Source organism: Huiozyma naganishii, chromosome 6, assembly GCF_000348985.1.
Source record: "Huiozyma naganishii CBS 8797 chromosome 6, complete genome".
Lineage (NCBI taxonomy): Eukaryota > Fungi > Ascomycota > Saccharomycetes > Saccharomycetales > Saccharomycetaceae > Huiozyma > Huiozyma naganishii.
Genome location: NC_035927.1, coordinates 628,178 through 653,553, shown reverse-complemented (window position 1 = coordinate 653,553; position 25,376 = coordinate 628,178). Strand labels below are relative to the sequence as shown.

General features: G+C 44.5%; 13 protein-coding genes across 13 annotated transcripts; 6 read left to right on the top strand and 7 right to left on the bottom strand.

The window, feature by feature from the left end:
- Positions 1-2: 2 nt before the first annotated feature.
- SRB7 (Srb7p) lies at positions 3-428 on the top strand (the record flags this gene model as incomplete). The annotated part of the gene is made up of 1 exon (XM_022608792.1): positions 3-428. The coding sequence occupies one exon, from the start codon at positions 3-5 to the stop codon at positions 426-428; it is 426 nt and encodes a 141-aa protein (XP_022465252.1).
- An 83-nt stretch (positions 429-511) lies between these two features.
- Positions 512-2,410, bottom strand: PMT7 (putative dolichyl-phosphate-mannose--protein mannosyltransferase; the record flags this gene model as incomplete). The annotated part of the gene is made up of 1 exon (XM_022608791.1): positions 512-2,410. The coding sequence occupies one exon, from the start codon at positions 2,408-2,410 to the stop codon at positions 512-514; it is 1,899 nt and encodes a 632-aa protein (XP_022465251.1).
- A 254-nt stretch (positions 2,411-2,664) lies between these two features.
- On the bottom strand, positions 2,665-4,911 carry KNAG0F03420 (uncharacterized protein; the record flags this gene model as incomplete). Its single annotated transcript, XM_022608790.1, has 1 exon — positions 2,665-4,911. The coding sequence occupies one exon, from the start codon at positions 4,909-4,911 to the stop codon at positions 2,665-2,667; it is 2,247 nt and encodes a 748-aa protein (XP_022465250.1).
- A 1,606-nt stretch (positions 4,912-6,517) lies between these two features.
- Positions 6,518-7,279, bottom strand: KNAG0F03415 (GATA-type transcription factor; the record flags this gene model as incomplete). Its single annotated transcript, XM_022608789.1, has 1 exon — positions 6,518-7,279. The coding sequence occupies one exon, from the start codon at positions 7,277-7,279 to the stop codon at positions 6,518-6,520; it is 762 nt and encodes a 253-aa protein (XP_022465249.1).
- Positions 7,280-8,459: 1,180 nt separating this feature from the next.
- On the bottom strand, positions 8,460-13,439 carry GCN2 (serine/threonine-protein kinase GCN2; the record flags this gene model as incomplete). The annotated part of the gene is made up of 1 exon (XM_022608788.1): positions 8,460-13,439. One exon carries the CDS (start codon positions 13,437-13,439, stop codon positions 8,460-8,462), a length of 4,980 nt encoding a protein of 1,659 aa, XP_022465248.1.
- A 354-nt stretch (positions 13,440-13,793) lies between these two features.
- On the bottom strand, positions 13,794-14,726 carry DPP1 (bifunctional diacylglycerol diphosphate phosphatase/phosphatidate phosphatase; the record flags this gene model as incomplete). The annotated part of the gene is made up of 1 exon (XM_022608787.1): positions 13,794-14,726. One exon carries the CDS (start codon positions 14,724-14,726, stop codon positions 13,794-13,796), a length of 933 nt encoding a protein of 310 aa, XP_022465247.1.
- A 781-nt stretch (positions 14,727-15,507) lies between these two features.
- Positions 15,508-18,135, top strand: ZIP1 (Zip1p; the record flags this gene model as incomplete). Its single annotated transcript, XM_022608784.1, has 1 exon — positions 15,508-18,135. One exon carries the CDS (start codon positions 15,508-15,510, stop codon positions 18,133-18,135), a length of 2,628 nt encoding a protein of 875 aa, XP_022465246.1.
- A 147-nt stretch (positions 18,136-18,282) lies between these two features.
- MGP12 (Mgp12p) lies at positions 18,283-18,621 on the bottom strand (the record flags this gene model as incomplete). The annotated part of the gene is made up of 1 exon (XM_022608783.1): positions 18,283-18,621. One exon carries the CDS (start codon positions 18,619-18,621, stop codon positions 18,283-18,285), a length of 339 nt encoding a protein of 112 aa, XP_022465245.1.
- A 204-nt stretch (positions 18,622-18,825) lies between these two features.
- INM2 (inositol monophosphate 1-phosphatase INM2) lies at positions 18,826-19,716 on the top strand (the record flags this gene model as incomplete). Its single annotated transcript, XM_022608782.1, has 1 exon — positions 18,826-19,716. One exon carries the CDS (start codon positions 18,826-18,828, stop codon positions 19,714-19,716), a length of 891 nt encoding a protein of 296 aa, XP_022465244.1.
- Positions 19,717-19,863: 147 nt separating this feature from the next.
- On the top strand, positions 19,864-20,739 carry NSE3 (Smc5-Smc6 complex subunit NSE3; the record flags this gene model as incomplete). The annotated part of the gene is made up of 1 exon (XM_022608781.1): positions 19,864-20,739. One exon carries the CDS (start codon positions 19,864-19,866, stop codon positions 20,737-20,739), a length of 876 nt encoding a protein of 291 aa, XP_022465243.1.
- Positions 20,740-21,082: 343 nt separating this feature from the next.
- KNAG0F03340 (NADPH--cytochrome P450 reductase) lies at positions 21,083-23,116 on the top strand (the record flags this gene model as incomplete). The annotated part of the gene is made up of 1 exon (XM_022608780.1): positions 21,083-23,116. The coding sequence occupies one exon, from the start codon at positions 21,083-21,085 to the stop codon at positions 23,114-23,116; it is 2,034 nt and encodes a 677-aa protein (XP_022465242.1).
- A 525-nt stretch (positions 23,117-23,641) lies between these two features.
- KNAG0F03330 (uncharacterized protein) lies at positions 23,642-24,136 on the top strand (the record flags this gene model as incomplete). The annotated part of the gene is made up of 1 exon (XM_022608779.1): positions 23,642-24,136. The coding sequence occupies one exon, from the start codon at positions 23,642-23,644 to the stop codon at positions 24,134-24,136; it is 495 nt and encodes a 164-aa protein (XP_022465241.1).
- An 86-nt stretch (positions 24,137-24,222) lies between these two features.
- Positions 24,223-25,239, bottom strand: RNH202 (Rnh202p; the record flags this gene model as incomplete). Its single annotated transcript, XM_022608778.1, has 1 exon — positions 24,223-25,239. The coding sequence occupies one exon, from the start codon at positions 25,237-25,239 to the stop codon at positions 24,223-24,225; it is 1,017 nt and encodes a 338-aa protein (XP_022465240.1).
- Between the last annotated feature and the right edge of the window lie 137 nt (positions 25,240-25,376).

Sequence of the window (25,376 nt, the reverse complement as noted above, 5' to 3'; positions counted from 1 at the left end):
AGATGGCTGACCGGTTGACGCAATTGCAGGTGTGTTTGGACCAGCTGATGGAGCAGTTCTGCGCGGCGCTGAACTATGTGGACAAGTCGCACGGGTTCTCACCGCTGGGTCCCGGGGAACCTGTCGTGGCAGACAAGCATGCGCCCCCGCTGCCGCCACAGGAGGAGTTCTTGGGCACTGTAGATGAGCTATCTGGGGACATCATCTTGAAGACGCGGCAGCTGATGAAGCTGATTGATTCGCTGCCCGGGGTCGACGTCTCGGAGGCGGAGCAATTGCGCAGGATAGACTCCCTACAGCAGCAGCTCGTTGCCACAGAGCAGCGAAAGATAAACGTCGTTAGGGAGAAGGACCAGCTGTTGCGGGACGTTGATCAACTGATCTCGATGTTTGTCGCGGGCATTGCGGACTCCCGCCAGCAATCGTAAGCACTACACACCTTCACCGGGTTCACACAATTACATCAACTTACATACGTACATACATATCAACTTACACGCCGTCTTTTCGACTACCAAGAACGGCCCACGATCACACTTATCAGCAGTAAACCCATCATCACACTTGGTATGTAGCATTGGATCGGCGGCGGCGCCTTGGACGGCCACTGCGAGAACGTTCGGAAGTGCAAGAACCAGCCGAGCGCAAATTCGGATCCGCAGTCCCACAGTACGACGCTGGACAGCGGTTCTGTGATCGCGGCAGAGTCATGGGTGTAGGACCACGGGTTCCAATGCATGCACTGGTACACGATCCACAGCGAAAAGAGAATTACACCGGTAGTAGACGCGTACCACACGTATGGCGCCATTGGTCGTGTCCCGCGCACGTTGTAAAACGGCCATGAGTCAACGGTTGTCGCACTCGTGTCGGTGTCAGCACCTGTAGGGTTCTCCATTGTGTAGGAGTACTTGTACCCCCGCATGATCCATTCCCACATCAGTCTCATTGGGTTTATCCCGCTGACAGGTTCCTCTACAAGCGCATCCGAGGAAACCGCGTTGATGACTCGTAATTCGAAATAGGTGTATCTCTCAGTGGGGAACTCCAAGCAGACCACCTCTTGGTCGTTGAACGCCCAATCTGGCATATTTATTGCATGACCCAGTATGGTACACCCTCTCCCGACGTTTATTAGGGCCACTTTTGCAGAAGATACGGGCACCTGTTCATCAATGCGTACGCCCTTCACGTCGAATCTCCAAAGTTCGTCCATATTGCCCGAATAGTTGGCATTCGCATTGCACGACACTTCTTTGTGGTACTCTTGTTCACTGACAGCAGGTTTCGCCTCAGAAGAACGTAACAGTCTCCCAGTGACAACATGTCTCAGACGGAGGTGATCCATCACTTTCACTACGGTGCCATCACCTTCGTTCCTCTTGGTCTCAAGGGTCCAGTGGGTCAGTGGGTCGTCTTCGAGAGCGGACAAAGTGACCAATTGATCACCGGAGCCCGATTTCAGCGGGACGTCGTAGGAGGTCAGATACCCGCCGAGGGTCTCCAAGTGGCGCAAAGTAACTGTGTCTCCGTAGTGGAGTAACCCATCCGGGTGCTGGAACCTCCCGGATGTCCCTCTCAGGTATGCCTGGAAATCGGAGGACATGTAGCGAGATTGCTCCGGCGAGTCAACACGGAAATTTAGCAGTTGATAGTAGTGTACCAACAGCGTCAGTTGTAAGGGCCAAACGATCACAAAGAGAAACTTGATCAGCACTATCTTCACAATCAGCCAAGTAGAGACTGTTACATCGCCAATAATGCGCCAGGTATCCAACAGCGAACAACAAACGATCCAGAGACATGTCACAAAGCCTAACTTCTTCGTGTTCATTCCCAGGGCAAGACTCAGCGACAGGGGGAACAAATACCGCAGCTTGTCTGTAGCTCGGTATGATCTCCAGAAGAGAACAGTGCACACGAGGGAGAACCAAAATAGTGCATCGGGCGACAGTCTAACGGATTCCTCTTGAAAGAATGGGATTTGAGCCAGCGACAAGCTACATAGCCCACAGATAACCGTGGGTATGCTGCACCTTCGCAGCGACAAGTACAGGGCGGCCAGTGTACCAGAAGATATCAATAACACGCAGTGTTTGGAAAACGTGAGAGATCCCGCCCGCATCATCACTGCAAATATCTCGGGGACACCGGGGCAAAGAGTGTTCAAATAGAATCTCCCCTGTAGATACATTTGTACTGTATCCCACACCTGTCTCTCACTCTCGGTTACTGCGTCAGTGACATGATTCCATTGGGAAATGCAGTACCATGCGAACACGCAAGCAGCGCAGAGGTAGTCCAGGGCATTCAATTGGCACACTTTAAGATCAATGTATCTGTTAGCTGCAGCATACGTACGATAGGACCCCTTCTTCAGGGGCAAGCGAGGCCCTTTGAAGCGGAGCATCGTTAGTCTGCAGTCCTTCGACAGGAGCCACTGCCTTTAACTGTTAATTTGACGTTTTAAACTTTTGAACTTCGAGAAAGAAGTCTCAGCAAGAACCAGAGGGACGCCAATGGTGCGGTTACTTCCAGTGCTCGTTAGTTCCGTTGATTGTGCTACCATGTGAAAGAATTGGTACTAAAGTTGTATTGACTGGGCCTGTTACATAGGCGATTATACAACTGCGGCCAGCTTCGAAATGAAAATGATGAGATAATCTAACGTCGATGTGCTCTCTCTAACAATTCTGTTCTTGACGCGCAGATCCCCTCGACCATCTGCATTGCCTCCTCAAGGTCTGCCTGAATGAAAAAGGTTTCTTCAATGGCGTTCGTGGCCCTTTTGGTCAAGGAACGCAGTCTATCCTTCCAGAACCCGCTACGTGGAGCGTTGTAGACTTTCTTCAACAGCGTCGACATTATTTTAACCTGCGATTTATACGCCTTTACTAGGCGGTTCATTTTGCGTACCCCACGATAAGCTTCCCTCCCCAACGTTTTCAGCATTGTCAGTTCAGCTTCGCTCAAGATTGAAGTGTTTTTCAGGTGGTTCAGCAGGAGGGCAGTCGCTGCCTCATCAAGTATCTCCACTTGGCGTACCACTTTGGGGAATTCATACCGTATCTTCTCATTGGTGACACAAACTAACTGGTACCGCACTTTGAAACGCGATTCTGACAGCGGCAGCTCAATGAGGGACCCCCACGATGGTTCCAAAACTTCGTCAAATGGCTGGATAACTGAATCCCTGACTTGATACGACCCAAACTTCTCAAAATCTGTACCATCTGCCTCATAGTTGAAGGGAGAATTTCTTGGGTAGAGTGGTGGCGCGGTAACCACCTGTTTCAATTCTGTCAATTCAGGTTCTGGCGATGGCGATGGCGATGGCGTCGGAGTCGATATAAGGGAGCCGTCAATATCTTCATCGGTCGGAGTAAAGTTTGGTTTATAACATACTGATTTGATAACGGGTTGGGGCCCGTATTTGCTGCAACTTTTCAAGATAGATTTCACGCTTGGCTCCTCGATCGGAGGATTGGTCCAATTTGAGAACTCTTTGGTAATGACCCCATTGCGATCAAATAACTTTACATCATCTTCATTTGCGAAGAGAACTTTTTTTGAAGATGCTGTGTGCTCTTCTATTGGTGAGGCAGATTCTCTCAACCATTTTTCAAATGATGCACTTACCGTCACCTTATTGCTTCTCTGTTCTTCTTCTTCCTTTTTAATACAAGCAAAGTTCCTTTTGGTTTGTTTTCCGTCCCATTTTTGCGACGACACCTTCCTGTGCGTATTGGACGGTCCTGTTTCATTTATATTAAAGTGCTCACTAATACCTTGGCCTTTTTTTTTGGAGTCCTTGAACTTTTCGATATTGTTGTGGTCATTTATTGGGGTGGGCTTGGCATCAAAATGGATGTCTTTTTCGGGACGGCCAGTTGACTTTTCAGCATTTACGGAAGAACTGTTAACTACATCTTCTTTCTCTGAACGCAGTCTTCTACGGAAGTAATCATGAGCCGTATTCGGCTGTTGTTTGATACTTTTATTTTCGCCTATAGACCTTTCTTGACAAAGTACTCCTGTTTCCGGCTTAACATCTTCTTGAATCTTGCTCTCGACAATACTACCTTGCTCGTGGAATACGGTTTGCTTCTTTTCATCCTTTGATTGTGTTGCGGGTTTTTCCCTGGTTCTTCTATAGATCTTTGCTGTCTTATTCAGCCATATGCTGAATTCTTCATAGGACATTTCTCTGAATGATTTTTGTACCTCGTTGGAAATAGATTCTCGGTTCTTGCATTCTAAGATGCTTTTTTGATTTGGTGATGTTGCCTTATTGGGCGAGCCTCGAACTGGTCGGTGATTTTTATCTCTGGATACTCTACTGGGTGTAACCAAACCGTTCTGTAAATTTCTCCCCAAAAGCCTCTGTTTTTCTTGGAGTTTAACTTCTGTTAGCCAACGCCTAAATTCTTGATAACTCATTTGGCTGAAGGGTTTTTCTAGTTGCATTGATGGGGATTTGGAAAATTTTGTATTTTTAGGGAAGTGGAACTCACGAGAATCCTCCTTTCTCTTCTTTATAGTAACTTTTATAAAAGTATCTCCTCCGTTATTTTGGGGTATTGCAACTGGCTTTTTAAACAGAGAACTGTTGCTAGTATCTTTTTCTTTTCGAGTATTTCCCTCTTTGTTTTTAAGCCCCATACCAAATGTTTCTTCGTGTTTTTGTACTTTTGGCAAATTTTGGGAAAAGCACACCGAACTTCCTTTCTGGACCGAAGTTACCACGTCTTTTTCTCCCCAAAGCTCATAACCGCTTGGAGCAAACCGTTGACTTTTTATACTTTCCATTACTTGGGTTTCGTACAATTTAGGGTAATTTTTTAAAGTCCAGGTGTCTGGCGTCACGAATTCCCCCGAAACAATACGGGGGTTACCAAATAACAATACCATATCACTTTTGTCTTTCTAACTGTGGGTGGTTTATTAAATAACTTGTAAATTGACAGGTTTCTGACAACTATTTCCTTTTAAAGAAAGAATAGTGGTCTGTAACACCATTGTATCTGTGTCTTGTTGACACTTAATCAATATTTTCCGAAAAAAACGGTACTTTTGAAATTAGAAAAGTGATGTCAGAACCAAGACAAAACAACTGCGGTTTAAACGTACATAGTGCTAAAAGGATATGTAAACAAATAAGGCATATTTATCTATTGTAGTGTGTTTTTACTAACGTTATGCCAAAAACAAATAGTCATTTTGTTTATGATGCTAGACACCAAAACCCAAAGTAGTAACATTGACGGAAACGGAAAGGTTTTACGGCTCTTTAACTCCATTGGGACGGTAATCGTTAATGTAAACCACAAAGTGTCTTGATCGGTCTGATTTACCCCTGAAATTAGCTTGAAGTAGGAGCAAGAACTACTCAAAAATATTATTTCAATAAACCTTAATATCAGACCCTCTTTAACACAATACAGGTAACCATTACGTTAGCAACGTTAAAAAAATCACATTCTCAGAAGACAGTATACTAGGTCATTCTTTTTCTTAGAAGCAACATCGGGTGACACAAAGTCCACGAAAAACTGGTATGGTTTAACGCTAAGAAAAACAATACTTCACCGAAAAATGAACCGAATAGCGGTCCAATTTTTCTATCATTTAATTAGGGGATGCAAAAGAGTTATAGTGCATGTGAAATAAACTCTTTAATTAACCTTTCAGGGGCTGTAATGGATTATAAAACGGTCCCGTTTCTAACGTTTGTTTGATTTTATTCAATTTTGTTAATTTTAAGAGAAACCGGAACCAGAATTTCAAATATATAAGGAGATGGTATACTCAGTGTAGTCTGAATTTCTGATCAATTTTACTCGCCACATGGATTTTAATTAAAACCCCAACCCCATCGCTTTACAAGAAAGAATAGCACTCCATGTCGTCTAGTCAAACTATCAACTTTATCAAAGTTTCTCAGCTATCCTCCTTTCCCATCTCGCAAGAAGATTTGGGACAAGTTGCAGCAAACTTGAAGTTGGCTAAACAAAACAAAACAAGTAGAGTTACCTCCAAATTGAGAGTTTTCTCTACTAAACTGGGTACCTCAAACACAATTCATTTCTTTAAAGGCCGCAAGGAAGACTATACAAAAGTTAGAGTCTTTTCGACTCAATGTGGCGTTTCAAACACTTTTTACGTGCCCAAAAAACAATCCCAGGAACCAATAATCCTTCCAAGTATACTTTGATTATGGGGATAATAGTTATTTAATTATTCTTATTCACTTTTTTGACCTAGGTCGTTTTTATATCTATTCTTTATATAATTAATAATAATGATTTAATTCAAATAAAGCAAGAGTACTCCAAACTCAGTATTCTTAGGACGCAAACGGTTCCTCTGCGGTAAGGTAATTCTTCATTAACTGCCCGAAGTGTTTTAACAAGAAACCTCTTTTGACAATGATCAACTATTTTAATATTATATAGATATATATTCCCAAAAAACAAAACATTACACAAAAATATAATCAACAGATGGATTCAAAATTCTAGTCTGTAAATTCTTCATGTTCTTGCTTTGTTATTTTATAAACCATGGAAACTTCAACAGAGTGCGGCATGTTCCTGTCTCTTGGGCAATTTTTACGTCGGTACTGCATAAGCAAGTTGGCCTTTTTCAAGCCGAATTTCTGCTTCAATTTACGATAAAACAGACCACATGCGTTACAGATTCTCACATTATTCCCGTACGGTCCAGACCGCCACTCAGGCGTTGCGGAAACAGTTGAACAGTGAGGACAGGGCTTACCATCCATTGGATGAAATGTCTTGTGACGTTTCTTGCCCACCATTTTTTTCGTTTTGAATTTCCTTGCTCTTATAGGTTGCCTTTCTTTCGTCTCAAACGCGTCATCCTCATTCAAAAGTTCAGAAATTGCAATTCTCCTTCTTACAATCGGAGGAAAAAAGATAGGCCTTGGTCCAATAGTTTGGGAACAGGGAAACACCTTCCTTGAACGGCATTCGAGGTCCTTTGGCGTAGTCGACCCTTTCATAATAATCATGTTTTTGCACATGTAATCAAGTGCATCACACACCTCCCGGATATGTAAAACCGCATTCTGTGTTCTGCATTGTACTTCTGCCTCTAGCAATTTGGAATCGTTTTCCAACATCTTCAAGTAAAGCTCTAACTTTGAGAACACCTCTGAACTGTTTTGTGAAGATATTGTACCAAAGTCTTGATGTTGGAGGTAACTCACCGCATTCAATAAAACTTCTAGAGAATTACCTTGGACAGACCCGATCATTATCCCGTATTGTGTTATAGTATATGTCGCTACCCTCTTCTTTCTAACGGAGTTTGAACTGTGCCAGGTATCGTATCCTCTTAGTGTTCAAATAAAACACCACTAATTCAAACGTAAAGGGAAATTTCTTAAAAAGACACACATAAAACAATTACCCAATCGAGACATATGGCGTCCCCACAAAAAGGGTCCATGTCCTTATTGTGTTCAAACTAAGCCTGCCATAATTTGTACGAAGGCGACTATGAACCCTTTTCATGTCATCTGGACCCGCCCCTTCGCTGCAGTGGTCTGTAAATAAAGTCGTACCATACCTGTCACAAAACAACAATAAAAAAGGAATAAGGGTCCAGTCTTGGTATATTCCAGCTTTTTACCAAACTTTAAACGAGAAATAAATGTAACATCTGGTGATCTCCTTTGCCAAAACAAACCCAAAGAGAAAAAGAATATAAAAAGGGACAATGATACACTCTTTCGTTCAATGCCTTTTTCTTTCTGTAAAAAAACAGTAGTCTACCAAATTCCAAAGAAATACAGTCAATTAAAATTTTTCAATGAAAACAGTGTTTATTAAAATCGCGTTGCTCAGCGGAACCATAATGGCGCTCCCCATCGGTTCTGATCCTGAATTTGGCGTTGACTCGGAGAATGTGTCTTTGGATTTTGCTTTTATTGTCGATTTGAAGAATAACCAGACAAATGATGAGAGCCTCACGTTCAATTTGTTCGAGGAGTCCGGTCTTTTGAGCGAACAGTTTTTGAATGGACCGTTTAAGACTGATTTAGAGTCTAACCCATCCGCTGACCTTTCGAACCTCCTTGAGGACCTTTACGACCTCAACAATGTTGACAATCTGCACGAGCTTTTGAATGGGGATTCTATTAAGGGTTTGAAGTTGTTTTAAACTACTATTTATTCTTAAAAATTAGGTCTGGTTTATGTTTTATGTATGTTCATGTAATAACAGCTAAGGCAAAAATTTCCTTCTTTTCCTTTACCTTTATTTTTTCCTTGTTACTCGGCCATCAGCTGCAAAGCCCTAGATTATCAATTCTTACACAGTTGGACGACCGTTTAAGAGCAGTAACAGGTTCACGCAAACAATGCGTGACATATAAAGCCACTAATAAAAGTTGCTTCTACTTGACCGTAGTGGCGCTTTCTCGAAAAGCATAATCACCTTTGTAAGTCAATCACACATGACTTACCTGTTTTATGACAATGTAAAATGGCCCATTTATTCCCTTTCGCAGCCTCTTTGGATAGACTGTTATAGATGCTGGTAGCAAAACTTCTGGGCGAAGAATTATTGACAGAACCAAATACTTTTCTGAGCCATTCCTCTTTTTGTGCAAGGGACGTGATCGAAATAATTTCCAGTGTTTCGTCTCTAATGGCATCTACTGTTATTACGGGTGCTTGAGTCAAACTGTTTATGATGGCGTTTGATGCATTTCTCGCAGAGTCTTCATATACCCACTTCTCTCTTTTGTTCGCTTTCTTCGACCGCGTAGCCATGTTTGGAACGTAGATAACTTTTTGGTTTGACTTTGTTGGTTCTTCATTCTGGGGATCACCTTCATGACTACTGCTGGCACTACTTCCGTCTTCACCATAACCAAACTCGTCATGCTTATCTGGGAGTGCCATCCCCACGTTGAAAGACCCGCTACCCTCCGTTTCATGTTCGTAAAGCTGTAGAAATTCATGAATATCCAAATCCACGTCCAAATCACTACTCATTTTCTTCACCTTTAACGGCTTATATTTCCTCTTGTGATTGGAAAGTGTGTAGGTTTGCTGCTTGATTAAAACGATCCAGTCTACCCCGTCGTGTTTGGCAGCTGATACAACATCGTCAACTGTATAGCAATCAAATAGAAGATCCGCTTTGATTCCAATCTTCCACAACTGATTCAGCATTGGGACACCCATGGTTTCCAGAATCGAATTTGAAAAGCTTGATATAAGAATATCACATCTTCTCGGTTTCCATTCAATGGCGCCATCTTTCAAAAACTTATTTCTTTTCTTGACCTTATTTCCAGATGCCAGCTTGAAGTAGCTTTGCGCAACACCAAAGATGGTCTCCCAGGCAAGATTGAATCCAACTGCACGCTTAGTACTGGAACGTTTGCTGCCTGAGGGTCTTGCAAAATATGATATCAAGTTGTCATACCTCCCACCAGCGGCGATCAGACTCCTATTTGAGCCGTCATCATACACTGCTTGATACATAATACCACCCTTGTAAAAAGCACTGTTGTAGTTACTCAACGGCGAAATTACAACATTTCTCGTCACATCTAACGGTTTCAAAAAATTAAGAACCTTTGAGATGTGAACCAAGGACTCGTCGATCTTTCTCAGATATGGACTGTCTACCATTACTTTATGAAATCGTCTCTTTGCAGTTTCAAAATCGAGTTTGAAGTCAAACAAGTCTAAGTCATTTAATGATATCGATGGAATGTTTAGCTGTGATTTCAACTCTGCTTTCACTTCCTTGAAACTTTTGGCAAAACCGATCTGAGACAGCATTCTGGAAATTAGAGGTCTTTGGGCTTTGTCAATATTGCTGAAGTCAAAGACAGACTCCAATATATCGGCATGGTTAAGAACAAATAGGGTGTTTCCTTTTTCAAAAACGGGGAATGTGGTTAAAATCTCGTCAATAATTTTTATACTCTCCGCATCGTAGAAAGGTGACTGTGCTGAGGAACTTGAAACAATGTCAAAATCAATTTCACCAAACTTTCTTGGTTCCATGCTAGATTTCAGCTGCTCGGGAGGACGGTACACAAATTGGAGGCGAAATTGCTTCGAGACGCAAGGAGGGTTCTTGGACAAATACCTCGCCATTGGGTAAGTTAAGTCATATTGAAGCTGCAATACGGAACCTCCATGGTCCAACACTTCATAAACATTTTGCGTACTGTAAATTGGTGCTTTGGGAAAAATTCTGGACGGTGCATTATTTTCTATCCCACCATGCTTTCTGAAGATCTTGACGACTTCCTCAGTCATCTGCGATCTCAATACCTGAGTAAATCTTGTAGTAGCACTCTGAACATTGTCAAACAGTATGTCGTTGGATAAACTGTATGACTGAGTGAACAAACTGTCTCTGACTTGCTGTTGCCAAGGCGAAGACGGATTGGACAAACTTTTCAATGCTTCCTTAATAACTTCATCCTGGTGCTTGACGGGTAACCACCCACTATTTAATAATGCCCTTGCAGCAGGCCGCTTGTTTGGGTCATGGTCTAGCAGCAACGTAATTATTTTTCGTTCTGTTTTCATCTTAGTGTCGTCAAAGTCGCGAGGAAACTCTACAGTAGGGGATCTAAGATTTTTTAGTATATTAACCCGCTCCATACCCGTACTGAAAGGGTACACCATCTCAAAGAAAATGATACCCAGAGAGTACATATCGATCTTTTCGTTGTAGTTTCCTTTCCCCGAAAGTACTTCAACCGCAACGTACAGAGCGGTACCAATGGCAGACGTTAAGTTATCAGTACTCCGTTGAGCAGTGGCCGAATCCAGTTTTGAGATATCAAGAGGACGTTGGACATTTTTCGCTAAACCGAAGTCACCTATTTTCACATTCCTTGACTCATCAATGAAAATATTCATTGGCTTCAAGTCTCTATGAATGATCCCCTGGGAATGGATGTAGCTCAGAGCCTCTAATATCTGTCGAAATAATCTCCAATATCCATCGCGTTCATTATTCAGGTTTTCAGCATGTATCAAATCATACAGTGTTCGATTTTCACAGTATTCCATTTGTATAAAAAGAATACTTTTTCTATTACCCACACTTTTCCTGAAGGTGCTATTCTTTTTCTGTTTCCCCACTCGCAGGCCTGGGGAATCTTTTTCATCCTCAGAATTTGAGTCCTCTGTATTTCCAACTCCGCCCTCCTCGGTGGAATTTTCGAACACAATGCCGTCAGATACACCTGAACCTGTTATATTTGGACCAGTAGAGCTGTTGCCAAATTCTATTTCGGGGTATCCTGAATTAGAGATAAAATCCCAATTACTGTTATGCAGGGGCTGTTTACTTCTCATACTCTCAGAATAGCTTGCAGATGCAGTGACAGATGCTTCTTCAGTGTCATCTTCAGTGTCATCTTCATCACTTGAATCTATAACGTTTTCGTTCAAATAGTCTTCTTCGAGCCAGGCAGCGTAATACCTGACAACATACTGGTGATTTAAGCTTGCCAATAGCATCACTTCGCTCAAAATTGTGGATAGCTTCTCTTCTGTGTGTCGAATTTTCTTGACGGCATAATACCTGCTGTCCAGTGTGTTTCGCGCTTTGACCACCTGTCCAAAGGCCCCTTTCCCCAGCACAGCTATCTCTTCAAAGTCTGTCGCGTATCTTGACCTACTAGATCGATTCATGGATGAGAACCTTGATCCAACATTAAACGATCTCCTACCTGAGCTGGAATGCGATAATGCTCGAGGGGTGCTTCTCGGTATGTCCATGGAATTTAACTCTGTGCTCGACGTGCCAGGTAATAGATTCAACTTATTAACATCGCTATCTATATTTGTTCTGAGAAATTTCATGGGTAATAGTTCAAGGGGTCCTAGTCTTCTTTTTGGATCCACGTTTAGCATTTTCTCCAAGAAATCTGATAGACTACTCTCCATGTCGTTTGATTCCATAAAATCAAGAGGTGTTGAATAGTCTAGAACCGTATTGACCCCATTTATCATTTGAATGAAGAGGACCCCCAATTGCCAAATATCAGTCATTCTTTGAGATTTTGTATTTTTGTAGTTGGAACTTTCTGGAGCAGTCCACGGATTAGACGGTAACTCTACCTGTGTGCCGTGCCTGTTTGGGTACCTCGTCAGCATGTTTACTAACATGTATCCGTATTCTGGGTAGACAATCTTTGGAATCGTTGTCCCAAAATCAGGATCTTTTACCAAATACACTGTTTGAAGTCCAATGCAGGCATGATGTACGCCCAGTTTGTGTAAAGCCTCTAAACCTTCTAAGAGTCTAATCATCCAAATTCTGGCGGTGGCTAAATTAATGAAGCCAACGGATTGTACAATATCGCCCAACGGGTAAGACATCGAATATTCGGATAAAAATTTGATCTTCCACACGAAGGTGGAATTGTTTTTCCCCATTCGCTCAACAAGGTACCCGTAAAGTTGATTGACATTGTCGTGTTTAACTTTTAACAAGCTATCTAGTATCTTTTCAAAATGGGATATTTCCTTCTTACCGTTGCTTGTATTGAAGTACGAGTTGTCCAGCTCTACCTCTGTCATCAGAAAGTAGAAATTTTCCATAACTTCCGAGGACATTAAAGACTCTGCTAAAGGAGAATCCGGAGATATGTACGGCTTCACCAAGTACTGTTTAGCAAAACATAAAAGGTCAGACGAGATTTTCACCTCCTTTGGGTTCACAACGGCCTTGAATTTTAAGAGGGAATTATTGGGAAGCTTCGCCTTGATGATTTTTGGGAACACGATGGCCTCGCCGGAAGATATCCATTCATTTGGCGGGAGGAAGTTAATTTGGTTTCCCGAGTTGAAAAACATGTCATCATCGTCTTGCCTCTTCTCCAATTCCTTCTGTACAATCTCGTCAATTCGTTGCTGCTCTGAAATCTTCAACTTCTCAATCTGCCGTTGACTCTCCATCTCCTCCCTCTCCAATTTTTCCGTAGTCTCCTTGATCCTTTGTAGTCGGTCGTCCTCCAACGATTGTGGATTCGCTCCTCGTTGAAACTCATCCAACTTCTCCTGTGTAGAGGTGGCTATGTCGAATATGAACTCCTGTCCCCTTGCACCTCTGTGGATTTTTTTGTATTCGTCAACCAGCGACTGCAATTGAGAATCGAGCACGTTCTCGACATTCTTGAAAGTGATTTCTGGCGTTGTATGCGGGTACATAGGTGTTAAGGCAATATGCAGAGTCAATGACGACTCAACAGGATCTTTCTCCCCAGATCTAAGCGATATTTCGAATATTATTTGTGGCTGTTTATCCCATCCAGATTTCTTTCTTGTCAAATCGACGAAATCGTCCATGTATATGGATCTGATAGCCTCCAGTTCATTACTCTGTATCTCATAATATTGATCTAGCGTCAAGTGACTTAGCGACATGTCTGTAGGTAAGGGATGAGTTCGTCGTTGAGTGGACTCCCCTCGTTAATCTGACACTTTGGGACCAAGCAGTAATTGAAAATAAAGAAATGCAATGCAGTGGCTAGTTAATACCCGTAACAGACTTGAGAAAGTACAGGAAACCCCTACAGACAACAATACGACGCAGTAGCGACTTGTCTACAAAGAAGGATACCTCAGTTACCTTCAATATGCGATGAGAGGAAGATTCGATGGAAAGAAAAACATCAACAAATATATAAATGTATAAACGTATTACACACAGACAAACTGAATTGCTGGCGGTGAATGTAGGGACCCCCCTCTCTCCCCCCCGGGGCAACATGTTCACCTCTAAAGGGTAGTGTTTGTAGTATCTATGTGGCCCATCTCTTCGTCGACCGGTTGCGCTCTTACGGGACGGTAATTTGTGTTGTTGCCGTTGTAGATCGACCCGTTAGGGGCGATATCGAATGTGACATCCGAGTCGTCCAGTAGAGGTTTGAATGGAACTTGGTTGGCTATTGGTGGAAAGTTCTTTCTGTAGAAAACGTAGGCAGAAATGTACCCGATGATCGATCCGATGAGAATATCGACAAAATGGTGTCTATAATCCTGAGTCCTTGACAAAGCAATCAGAGAGGCCCCCAATAAGGGTATTGCGGCAACGAATTTTCTCCAAAGGCCCACTTGGGCATGCTCAGTGAGCAATTGACCGCAGAGCCACAGATACAAATAGCCAAGTCCGGCAAAACTCTCGCTGGCGTGCCCTGAGGGTGTGGTTCTGAATCCCTCCAAGAGGACATCCTTGTTATCGTTGGTACAGGCCTCAGAGGCGTGCAACAGCACGTTTATGGGAAGGTTTGGTCTCGGCTGGCAACGGTCGATGAAGTCGGGCCTCAGTCTACCAAACCAGTTTTTTAAGAAGTTGGTAAGAAGCGATGTAGTGAAGATGGACAGAAACAAACCTAGCAGCGATACATACAGCACGTACCACCTGTGTCTTCTGTCGCAGAGCAGGGACCAAACCGCACAAATCACACCGCAGGGAAGCACCAAAGAGTAGAAAAAAAGCATAGTGTCATCAACACGTTGATGTAGTGCGTAGGGGTGGCTTATAGTCAGATCATTGACGTAGAACTGCCGTTCAAAGGGAGGCAAAAAGTAAACTGGTAGGTTTACTAGCAGGACAACGACCAGCAGGATCAAGTCCGGCACCCTCCACTTGGGTACCCTGTAAGCAACGCTGTTCGTGCTCCCACCTAGGGAAAATCTATCAACAGTCATTGTGGGTAAACCAAAACAAGGTGACTATCAATTGACCGTAAAGGAAGCTCTCAACTGGGTTACGAACCGGTAACAGTAACCCATTACGCAGCGTAAAAGACACGAATTGTACCTTCCACTACATCGCCCTCTTACTTCAACAACGTTTCTGTCCGCGAAGGTTACCGTGGCACGTGTATTTCACGTGACTGAGGGCTCTATTACAGACCGGAAAACTGATAAGAGGCCGTTGGGGTGCTCAACGACATGCATCTACACTCTGGGGATCTACGTGTATTGGAGGTCTTATTCTAATGGTTTAGAGAGGATCTGACTCTTTGGAACCTGTTGCAACCCGGTCAGAAGGGGTTAAATTCTAGTCAATTAGGTTTTATATGACATTGAACCACACTCCGTCAATCGAGGCACCAAAATTGTACTTGAGAAAGTAGTAAGTGTGTAGACCGTATTTGCTCAATTCAAAAGATGGAATAAGTTATTACGGACATTCTCTATGCCAGCGGGTCTTCTCCTATCAACAGCGTCACTGAAAGTTACGCTCACCCCGACAAAGGAACAGCACACCCAATATTTCCTCAGCAGTGTAAACCACTTCTAACTACATTTAGGTATTTGAATGGTACTGTTCTGTGTTTTCTGTTTTCTGTTGTTGCAATCGGCGGCAAGACCTGTTTCATAAATTAAATATATTTAAATTCAAAACAGGCTTCAATCAAACAAGAAAAGATACTTGACGGAAAGCGACATTAGCGGAATTCTTTAAAGCCGACACGGCCAAATAATGTCGAACTTTTTTAGGGATACGTCCTTAGGGTTCAAACCCAGGCCCAACATCTTCTCCAAACTGAGGGTGAAGGAGCCATCGTCTGAGCAGGTCGCCAATTTCAACCAGGAGGGGACTATTACAGATGACGAAAATGACTCGTCGATGATGAGTTTCATGAACAACCACAACACTATGGAGCACACTACGTTGTTGGAAATGAATACCCCTGCTGACAAAAATCGACATGCTACAGAAAGTACCCCGAAGAAACCGGCTAATGATCTCAGCGATGATTTTGAGATAACCGAAGTTCGGAAGATAGAGGAGTCCACAGAGAGTAAAGCAGAGCCAGCTTCAGAGCCAAAACTGCAACAGGCATCTAACCCCTACCCTCACGGCCAATCTCATGAGGCATCATCTAACGATGTTCTTTTGGAGGCCTTCACGAACACGCAAAGAATATGTTCCAATTTAAAACAAGAACTGCAAGCGAAGCATAATGAAAACGTTAAATTGAAGGGCAGCTTGCAAAATTATCAGACGGATATAAAAAAACTGCAAGATAAATTTGAGCAGTACCACAGATTGCTATCTTCTTTACAAGAAAAGGCGACTTCTTTACAACAGGTCAAAAATACTGAAAACTCCAAGCTACGAGACTTGACGGCGGATTACGATACCTTTAAAGGTAAAATTACCGAATATAAAGGGGAGATTAGTAGTTTACATACAAAGTTCAATGAATTACAAACGGCCAAGAGAGATTGCGACACGGAATTGTTGAAGAGGACCAAAGAAATAGAGTACCTACAGAGGGAGTTGGATGATTATTCAGGCCAACTAAGCGAGGAAAAGATCAAGAACGGTAATATATTCAACTCATTGCACCAATTCAAATCAGAGTTCAAAACGTTTTTGTTGGATACTATTGGTGATAAACCAAAGGAATTTATGGATACTTTACTCTCCCTCGAATCAAGAGTTCAAGACACGATAGACAAGCAGTTATCGACACAATTACGGGTAAACAAAGATGACACACAGAAATGTATCACCGATATGGTACATATCTTTGACGAAAAGTACGACCAAGTCAAAATACCCTTTTTATCGAACCCAGTTCCTGTTGAACGTATCGCGACTAACACATTTTATGAATATACATTCTCCCCATTACAATCCTTACAAAAAAGAACTTTGCAAAATATAAGAGAAATTAAGGATCATGTTGGCAACGCAATTGAAGATAGCTCTATCAAAAGCGCAACCTCTATCATAAACAGCATCGATGCAGCAAAGAAGGAAACCACCGAGCAGCTCTTAAATCATGGATCAGAGTTTCAACAGAGTTCTGCTGTCTTATTGGAAAAGCTGGCCACAGTTTCCAGTTATCTAGAAAATGCTGCTCCCAAGCGAGACGAAAAGACGCAAGGTCTGATTTTGGAATTGTCAAGCGCAATTGAGGGGTATCAAACCAAGCTGACGTTTTCTAAAGAGTATGAAGAGACCATCAAGGGATTGGAAGCACATATCAGTTCCTTGGAACAGCAGATAACCGAAAATATGTCTGCTCTGGGCAGTAAGGATGCGCAGTATGAGGAGACCATCAAACAAATGGAAGAGCAAAAGATTGAACTTTCTCAGCTGCGTACCCAAGAGACTGGCAAGATGGAGGAAAACGTGCAATTGATCAAAGAGCTGGAACAGTGCAAGGCAGAAAATAAAAGGATTACGGAAAGCTTGAAGATTGAGCGTGCCAATTTTGATAATAAATTGATATCGCAGAATGGTATCAATAGTGTGCTAGTATCTGAAAATGACACACTTAAACAAAGAGTACTTGAACTGGAAGACTACAGACAGAATGTTCAAAGGGACCAAACAAACAGACTGGACAAATTTCAAAAAATCAATGAACAGTTGCAAAAGTTGAACGTGGAGTCGGTGCAACTGAAGGCCAGAGGATTAGAACTGGAGGAGGAGAACAGAAATTTGAGGAAAGATTTGGAAAATAGCACATCAAAAGAAGATGACAATGCTCAGGAAGTACAATCGCTACGGAATCAGATGTTGAACGTAAATGCTGAGAAACAGGAGGTTTTGCTTGCAAAATACAAATTGGAGGACGACTGTGAGCGACTCCGGTCCAACATTGAGAAAATGAGACACAAAATCAACACATTGCAAGAGGAGCAGAAAAGGAAAGTGTCCGACCCGGAAACAAAAGAAAACGTAAACATCGCGGTTTCACAACAATGTCCAAAGTCTAATCAGTTTACTGGAAGGGTAAAAAAGACCGCTCTCTCTTTAACGTCAAAACGTAGTGGCAGCATGAAAGCAGGACATGGGAAATTGGATACGTCAAACTCGATTGATCCATTCATTCATCATCCAGACAAACCCACCTCTCAATATCAGGACGACAATCAGGACGACGAGTTTGACTTACCGTCCTCCTCTAATGACGATTTGGAACTGACAAACCCGTCCCCGATCTACATCAAGCCTGCCAACAATAAATTCAAATCATTAGGCAGCATAAAACAACCATCAATTGCCACCAGAAAGAAACTACTGCTTGTGGACGAATATACCCCCAAAAAGGAAGACGCCCAAAGGAAGAGGAAACGCAAGAGAGTATAACTACCCTACCCTGCAAACTTCTTATTCTACACGCACACAGAAAAGTGCGCTGTGCACATACACACATGTACATATGCATGCATGTATGACTATGTTGCGTAAAGTACATACGTATTTAGCTAACTATGTATGCATCCCAATTATGGTTCAATCTTTGAACTGCTGTAGCGCCTCTAAGAGTTCTTCTTCTTTGAAGAAATGCATTATCTTGGTGAGTTTCCTTGGGGCCGTGCTCGTATCCTCTATATGCAGTACTGGGATATCGAAACAGTATTCCTTCCACCACCGTTGGTCCTTATTGATGTTGACGACAGACATTGGGATCTTTTCATTGACCAGCTCTTTGGATTGGAGAACGTCATCGATGACCTCCATAGCGTTCTCGCACAGGTGGCAGTCTGGTTTTAGAAAAGAACGTGAGCCGAACGTCAGAGTAAAGGGCAAGCCGTCTGCTGACGTAGGAAATAGCGTGATGCAGACCTCCATACACCGCTATTCATCTCTATAAGGGCTGCCTCCAATCTCAAGCTCGACCCCATCATGGAACACTGTCGTCCGAAGCCAATTCTATTGAACTCCGAAATGGTTTTGTATAAAAGAGAACGGTGCCCGACAATTGATGTGGCTGACAGATGTAGTTGGCAATCCATCAACAAGGTGTAATATACTTGCTTTGAAACCCTGCCAAACATGACACTAGCTGCTACAGATTTGAAGGCAATTGAAGATGCCATCGTTAAGCTACTGAGAGATGAAGTTGGGCCAATAATCAAATCACAAACTGGGACGATGCTTTCCCAACAGTACGTTGACAAAGCCAACCAGGTCGATCTTGTCACCAAGTATGACAAGCAGATTGAATTGGCCGTAAAGAGTAAGCTCTCTGAGCTGTATCCTACTTTCCATTTCGTTGGTGAGGAGGAATACGTTCCAGGGGAGACTAAGATCTCGATCGAGCCCACTTTCATCCTGGACCCGATCGACGGTACTACGAACTTCATCCACGGGTTCCCCTTCAGTTGTTGCTCTTTGGGGCTATCCATGGATGCGAAGCCATTAGTGGGGGTTGTATACAACCCGCACTTGGAACAGATGTTCCATGCCTCTAAGGGCAACGGTGCATTCTTGAACGACGAGCGCATCAACGTCACCGCGAGACCATTGACGTTGCAGAAATCTGTGTTAGGACTCGAAGGGGGTGCAGAGCGGTCCGAGGGCCCACCTGCGACCAACTTCGACAAGAAGATGAACACGTACAGAAACCTGCTGAGAGAGGATGGAGGGTACGTTCACGGGTTCAGATCCATGGGCAGTGCCGCCATGAACGTCTGCTACACTGCCATTGGGCTGCTGGACGCCTACTGGGAGGGCGGTTGCTACGCGTGGGACGTGTGTGCTGGGTGGTGTATTCTACAGGAGTCTGGTGGGAAGATGGTTGGCGGGAACCCTGGAGAGTGGGATATCCCCATCGAGAGAAGGGTATACCTTGCCGTTCGAGGCGGGTGTCAACCACAGGAGCAAGATGCTTTTATCAGGGCTCTTTGGGCACAGGTGGACGCACCTCTGGAGTACCAGTACTGAGCTTCTCGTCCTTTTATCTTCGAGGGTCCAAGTTACGTAAACTTTTCTATTATGTTATAAGTTAATATGATTCTCGCTTATGTTATAAAGGTCGCTCTGATGCGGTGGCTGGTCTCTGTAGGGTGGACAGCACGGTAGTGACCCCGAATGAGTGACGAAGAGTTCAGTTCCGATTCAGGCAACGACAAAATCGCCTTAACGGCTCGTAAAGTGGTGCGTTTCCTTCTGTCGAACGCCGAGGCGTCGAACGGCATCGTCACGAAAAGCAGGCTGCAAGTGGTCGTACGGACTGTTTCCGAGCAATTGAACAACGACCGGAAGATACCGATGAGGGTGATCATTGAGCATGTGAACGGGATCCTGTGGGATGTTTACGGGTTCCGTTTACTGGGGATCCCGCCAAGAGGCGAGAGCAGTACCGCGCAGCCCGCGTTGGCCGATCCGAGCAAAGCGGACCACTTCCTCCTCGTTAACAAGCTACCCTGGCGCAAACATTTTGACGAGTTCAAGCTGTCGCAAGTGAGTTCCACGTACGATAAGTTAATCGTCGATGGGGAGTACGTCGGCGGGGAAATGTCTCTGTCAGATGCAACTGCCGCAGGCACAAAACTGGGTGTTGACGAGGATCTCGTTTGCAAGGGGCTTACCGCCGTGGCGCTCTCGATCATCTTATTCTCCAGAAACAACATCGTACAACGAGAACTACTGCACCACTTGAGTGAGTTCGGCATCCCGATAGACGGCACACGGATCCCCATTCTCGAGTGGTCGATCGACGAGTTCCTAAGATGGCTCGAGCGCCGTGAGTACGTGGTGCGCGCGCAAGACAAGACAGACCTCGAGGGGAGCAGCACGCTGTACCGCACGGGCCGCCGCACGCAGACGGAGTTCCCGCTGCCCAGCCTCGTCCAGCTCGTGCGCGAGACAATGGCGCTGACCCCAGAACAAGCGGCTACTTTGGAAGACGACATCCGCCAGAGCGTCGCGGACGCCTACGGTCCCGTGCCCACGGAACAAGACTGACCTTCCCAGTAGTAGCAGTTGAGCTAGTGGTGGTCAGGCCATCTCTTCCAGCGGTGTTAACAGGCACGCCGTCTTCGAGCGAAAAATTTCCTCTAGATTTTCGTAAATCCTGTTTCTTCGAGGAATGAGCGGTGCGTGTCGTATAACGGAACGAGAGAGCCTGCTGTTGTTGCCGATACGAGGAAAATTTGCGAGCCCGTTTGCCGTTTGTAGTTTGCGATGGGGCCGGTGCTGTCCTGGGTATAAATAAACGATAGGATGTGTGCGGCCGCAACGGGAGTCGAGCTTGTTTTATTCTGTCGCAGTAACCGTTCACTTCTATTGAACTTGCACGGCATCATCGATGAATACTACAGATTTGCTTGCAATTGGCGCGGTCTTCCTCGCCGTTGCTTTTTACTACAATTTTGAGTTCCTGAAGGAGCTGTTGGTATCCGATGACGGGGCTATCAGCGCCGGTGCTGGTGGGTCGCGTGATATCGCAGAAGTTGTGATGCAGAATGATAAGAACTATTTGGTGTTGTTTGGGTCCCAGACTGGTACTGCCGAGGACTACGCCAAGAAGTTTTCCAAAGAATTGATCAATAAGTTCGGGCTTAAAGTTATATGTGTTGACGTTGAAAACTATGACTTCGACAACTTGAATCAGCTGCCCGAAAACGTTATGGTTTCCGTGTTTCTGTCCACTTACGGGGAGGGGGATTTCCCAGATGGTGCTCTGAATTTCGAGGAATACTTGAACGAGCAGGACGCAGGATCCCTTGAGAACATCAAATACACTATATTTGGGCTTGGGAACACAACGTACGAGTTTTTCAACAGTGCAGCAAAGAAGGCCATGAAGGCTCTGGACAACGCCGGTGCTCGTCTTGTGGGACCCCTCGGTGAAGGTGACGATGGGAAGGGTACCACTGACGAGGATTTCTTATCCTGGAAGGAAACTGTTCTCAACGAATTGAAGTCCGTGTTGCAACTATCCGAATCCGAAAACAAGTTCAAACCTTCGTTTAAGTACGTGGAACTGGAAGAGGTCACAGAAGAGGTCTCATTGGGTGAACCAACACGCGATTACATGCCTGCGTCTCGCAACTCTGCGAAGAACGTCAACGGTCCCTTCACCGTGTCGCACCCTTACATTGCTCCTATTACAGAATCCCACGAATTGTTCAGATCAAATGACCGTAACTGTATTCACTCTGAGTTCGACATTTCAAACTGCAAAGTTACCTACAAGACTGGTGACCATCTCGCTATCTGGCCATCAAATGCAAATGAGAAAGTGGAACAATTTTTGTCCACTTTCAAGCTAAACGGTAGCGAGACTTTCGACCTACAACCATTGGACTCCACCACGAAACAACCATTCCCTTGCCCAACGACCATTGAATCAGTGGTTAGACACTACTTGGAGATCACAGGCCCCTTGTCGAGACAAAGTTTCGGTCTGCTCACTGAATTCGCCCCAATGGAGATTAAAGAATACGTCAAGAAACTGTCCGAGGACAAGGACGCCTTCGCGGAAGAAATTACCTCCAAAAACTACAACTTGGCCGATGCCCTGTTGCACCTATCGGATAACAAACCTTGGGCAAATGTCCCATGGGGGTTCCTATTGGAGACGATTCCTCACCTGCAACCACGTTACTACTCCATTTCATCCTCCTCAAACATGGACCCTACTTCCATCCACGTGACGTCGATTGTCGAGAACACGCCGAACAGCATCACTGGGTCGCCAACGCTTGGTGTCACCACCAATCTGATTAGAAACATTTCCGTGGCAATGAACAATGGGAACGACAAAGTGTTGCCCGTCCAGTACGACTTGAACGGCCCACGTAACCTATTCCAAAACTTCAAACTCCCCGTCTACGTCAGATCTTCGAACTTCAAGCTGCCAAGTGACCCATCTGTGCCCATCATCATGATTGGTCCAGGGACCGGTGTGGCCCCATTCCGTGGGTTTGTCAGAGACCGTGTCCATATGGTTCAACAGCAGGGGAAGCCAGAGAACCTGGGGAAGATGATGCTCTTCTACGGTTGCAGAGACCACAACGATCACTTGTATGCGAACGAATGGCCCGAATACTGTTCCACTCTAGAGGACAAGTTGGAGGTCCACGTTGCGTACTCTAGAGTTGATGCACAAAAAGTGTACGTTCAAGACAAGATCAGAGAATGCGAGAGTGAGTTGGTCAGCATGTTGAACGCTGGCGCCAACATCTACGTCTGCGGTGACGCCTCGAGAATGGCCAAGGACGTCCAGAAGGCGATCGCAACCATGATTGCAAAGGACAAAAACATCAGTGAAAGCGAGGCGGGTGCTGTGGTGAAGGCCATGAAGGTCTCTGCGAAGTACCAAGAAGATGTCTGGTAATCACGTTTCCTGCTCCCTTTCACAACCTCTCAAAACATTGTGTGTGCCGTGGAGGCACCTCCCCATCATTCATAAGACCATGTAATGTTTCTTTTCATACTTCTTCTCTTCATATTTATACAAAAGTAAAGCCAGTTTACTTAATACACATTCATATATTTAGTTCACACGATGTCCAGCATCCATTTCCAACCTAAAGTACCCGCTACTTATTGAACCAGCCACCAGCTTGAAGATACAGTAAAGCAGCAGACCGAGCAAGAGAGTTGAAAAGAAGAAGTCGATGACAACACTGACCCAAAACGGTGCTATTTCAACATCATCCTCCTCCTCTCCAACTACCTGCTCCACGGTCACCGGCGTTCTTTCAACAGTCTCGCCATACAGGACTGAGTCCGCGACCTTTTCCAAGTCCAGAAACTTATCGTAAGTAGCCATGTAGCAAAACACAGTCAATTGCGACCACGACCGACAGCGAGGTCAACACAGCAATGGGACACCCCTTCTGCACAATTCCTACAACCCATGGCACATCAAACCGGGGCACCCTTATATATATATATTATACGTATACGATACACGTTCAGGGCATCCTTAGTCGGGGTCGACCTGCTGCTGCTCGCCCATGTGCTACTTACAGCGTACCGAATCACGTGCGGCAGTAGCACGAGGCAGCAACCGATGTTTACTCGAAGTCAAAAGTTGACTCATTTGGGCAGTCCACACGTGGCGTGCATGCGTGGACGCGTGTGTACAACACGGTCAAGGGAACATGGTTTCCTTGGCATAGACGGATCCCTAGCATATGTTGCCACGGGTCTGTGTGTTCCCCATCGCTGTCCTAATATGGAATACTTTCATGCATGCGGACAAAACAGTGAAACACAGTATGCTTGTTTTGGAGCACAAACAGTACACTTACACTTACCGATATGTCTCCACCGCTTGGTTATCGCTCCAGTTTGCGTGATGACTTTCCTTAAAGAGCACGAGGGGTTTGGATTACCATCATTGCGTTGACGGAGAATCCAGTTTGTACAAACTTTGATGAAATTAGTGTGCGCAACGTGGGTGACTATCATCTACAGGAGTTCGCCATTGCAACTTTACGATTTTGACTGTCTCTTGAAGAACCCGTCAATGGCACCCTTCCCCACGGTGACTTTCTTCTTTGGGACAACAACCTTCTTTGCCGTTTTACCCACGGGTTTATTCGGGGGTGCGTTGCCATTACCAAGACCAGCATTTACCGCGGCTTCAGTCAGCAATTCACGCTCCTTCACAGTTGACGATATCTGCGTTCTATACGTGCTGTAGCTTTCAAAATTGGCAGCCATTGGGGGCTGCTCTACCAGTTTCCGGTACGTTTGCACCGGTAGTAAAGATATCAGCAGTTGACATGCCATGACGTGTTTCATGGCTTTTTGGATGTCCTCAGGGTAGTCCATCGGGATCGGTAGGCTGCTGGGGAAGCTCTCTACAATCTTTTCTACTCTCTGGACCAAGAACGAAATGATTCTTTCTTCTGTTATCTTGTAATATTGGTCGCCTGCCTCCGTGACAGTGTCGGAGATACGTTCCAGTGCTCCTTGAAGTACAATCCTTGGGACGAATTGCCAATTGGCGTCCGATGTTTCGATGAGCGCGTCATGATAGTCCCTTGCTGTTAAAAAGTTATTGTCGCGAATCTCCGACGATTTAGAATGATTATTTCTTCGAGTATACTCTGCCTCATCAGCTGAAATGCTATCCTTGTAGTACTTCGAAATCAAATTGAACGTGACGTCGTACTTGTTACTGATGTCGAATGTACTGTCCTCGATAACATACCCGTCGGACCTATCTTGTTCATTAACTATAATGATCGACTTAACAGGGTCGCCTTCCCCCGTGTAGTGGTACTTTTCGTTTGCCAAATCGCTCACTTCCGTGTATCTACCGCCTTGACTGAAACTGTACTTCTCCAACCGATAGATTTGAGTTGTGTCTTCTGCACCACAAGCGAAAAGTTTCACTCTTGCCTTGCTAGAATTATTGGACGGGTGGCATAAATCAAACACTTTCAGCTCAGTTGCTGCATCAATTGCATTCGTTGGTAGTAAAACAATTCTTCTGTTCGCCATTGAGCTTGATTACTGATATTCCCCCAGCGCAATGAGCAACCTCAGCTTTTTCCATTAGCTCATCGCTCTTCTTTTAACGCGTTTCAAATTTTTGAATCTTTTTCCTTTTTATATACAGTAAGTAGCGATAGATAGAG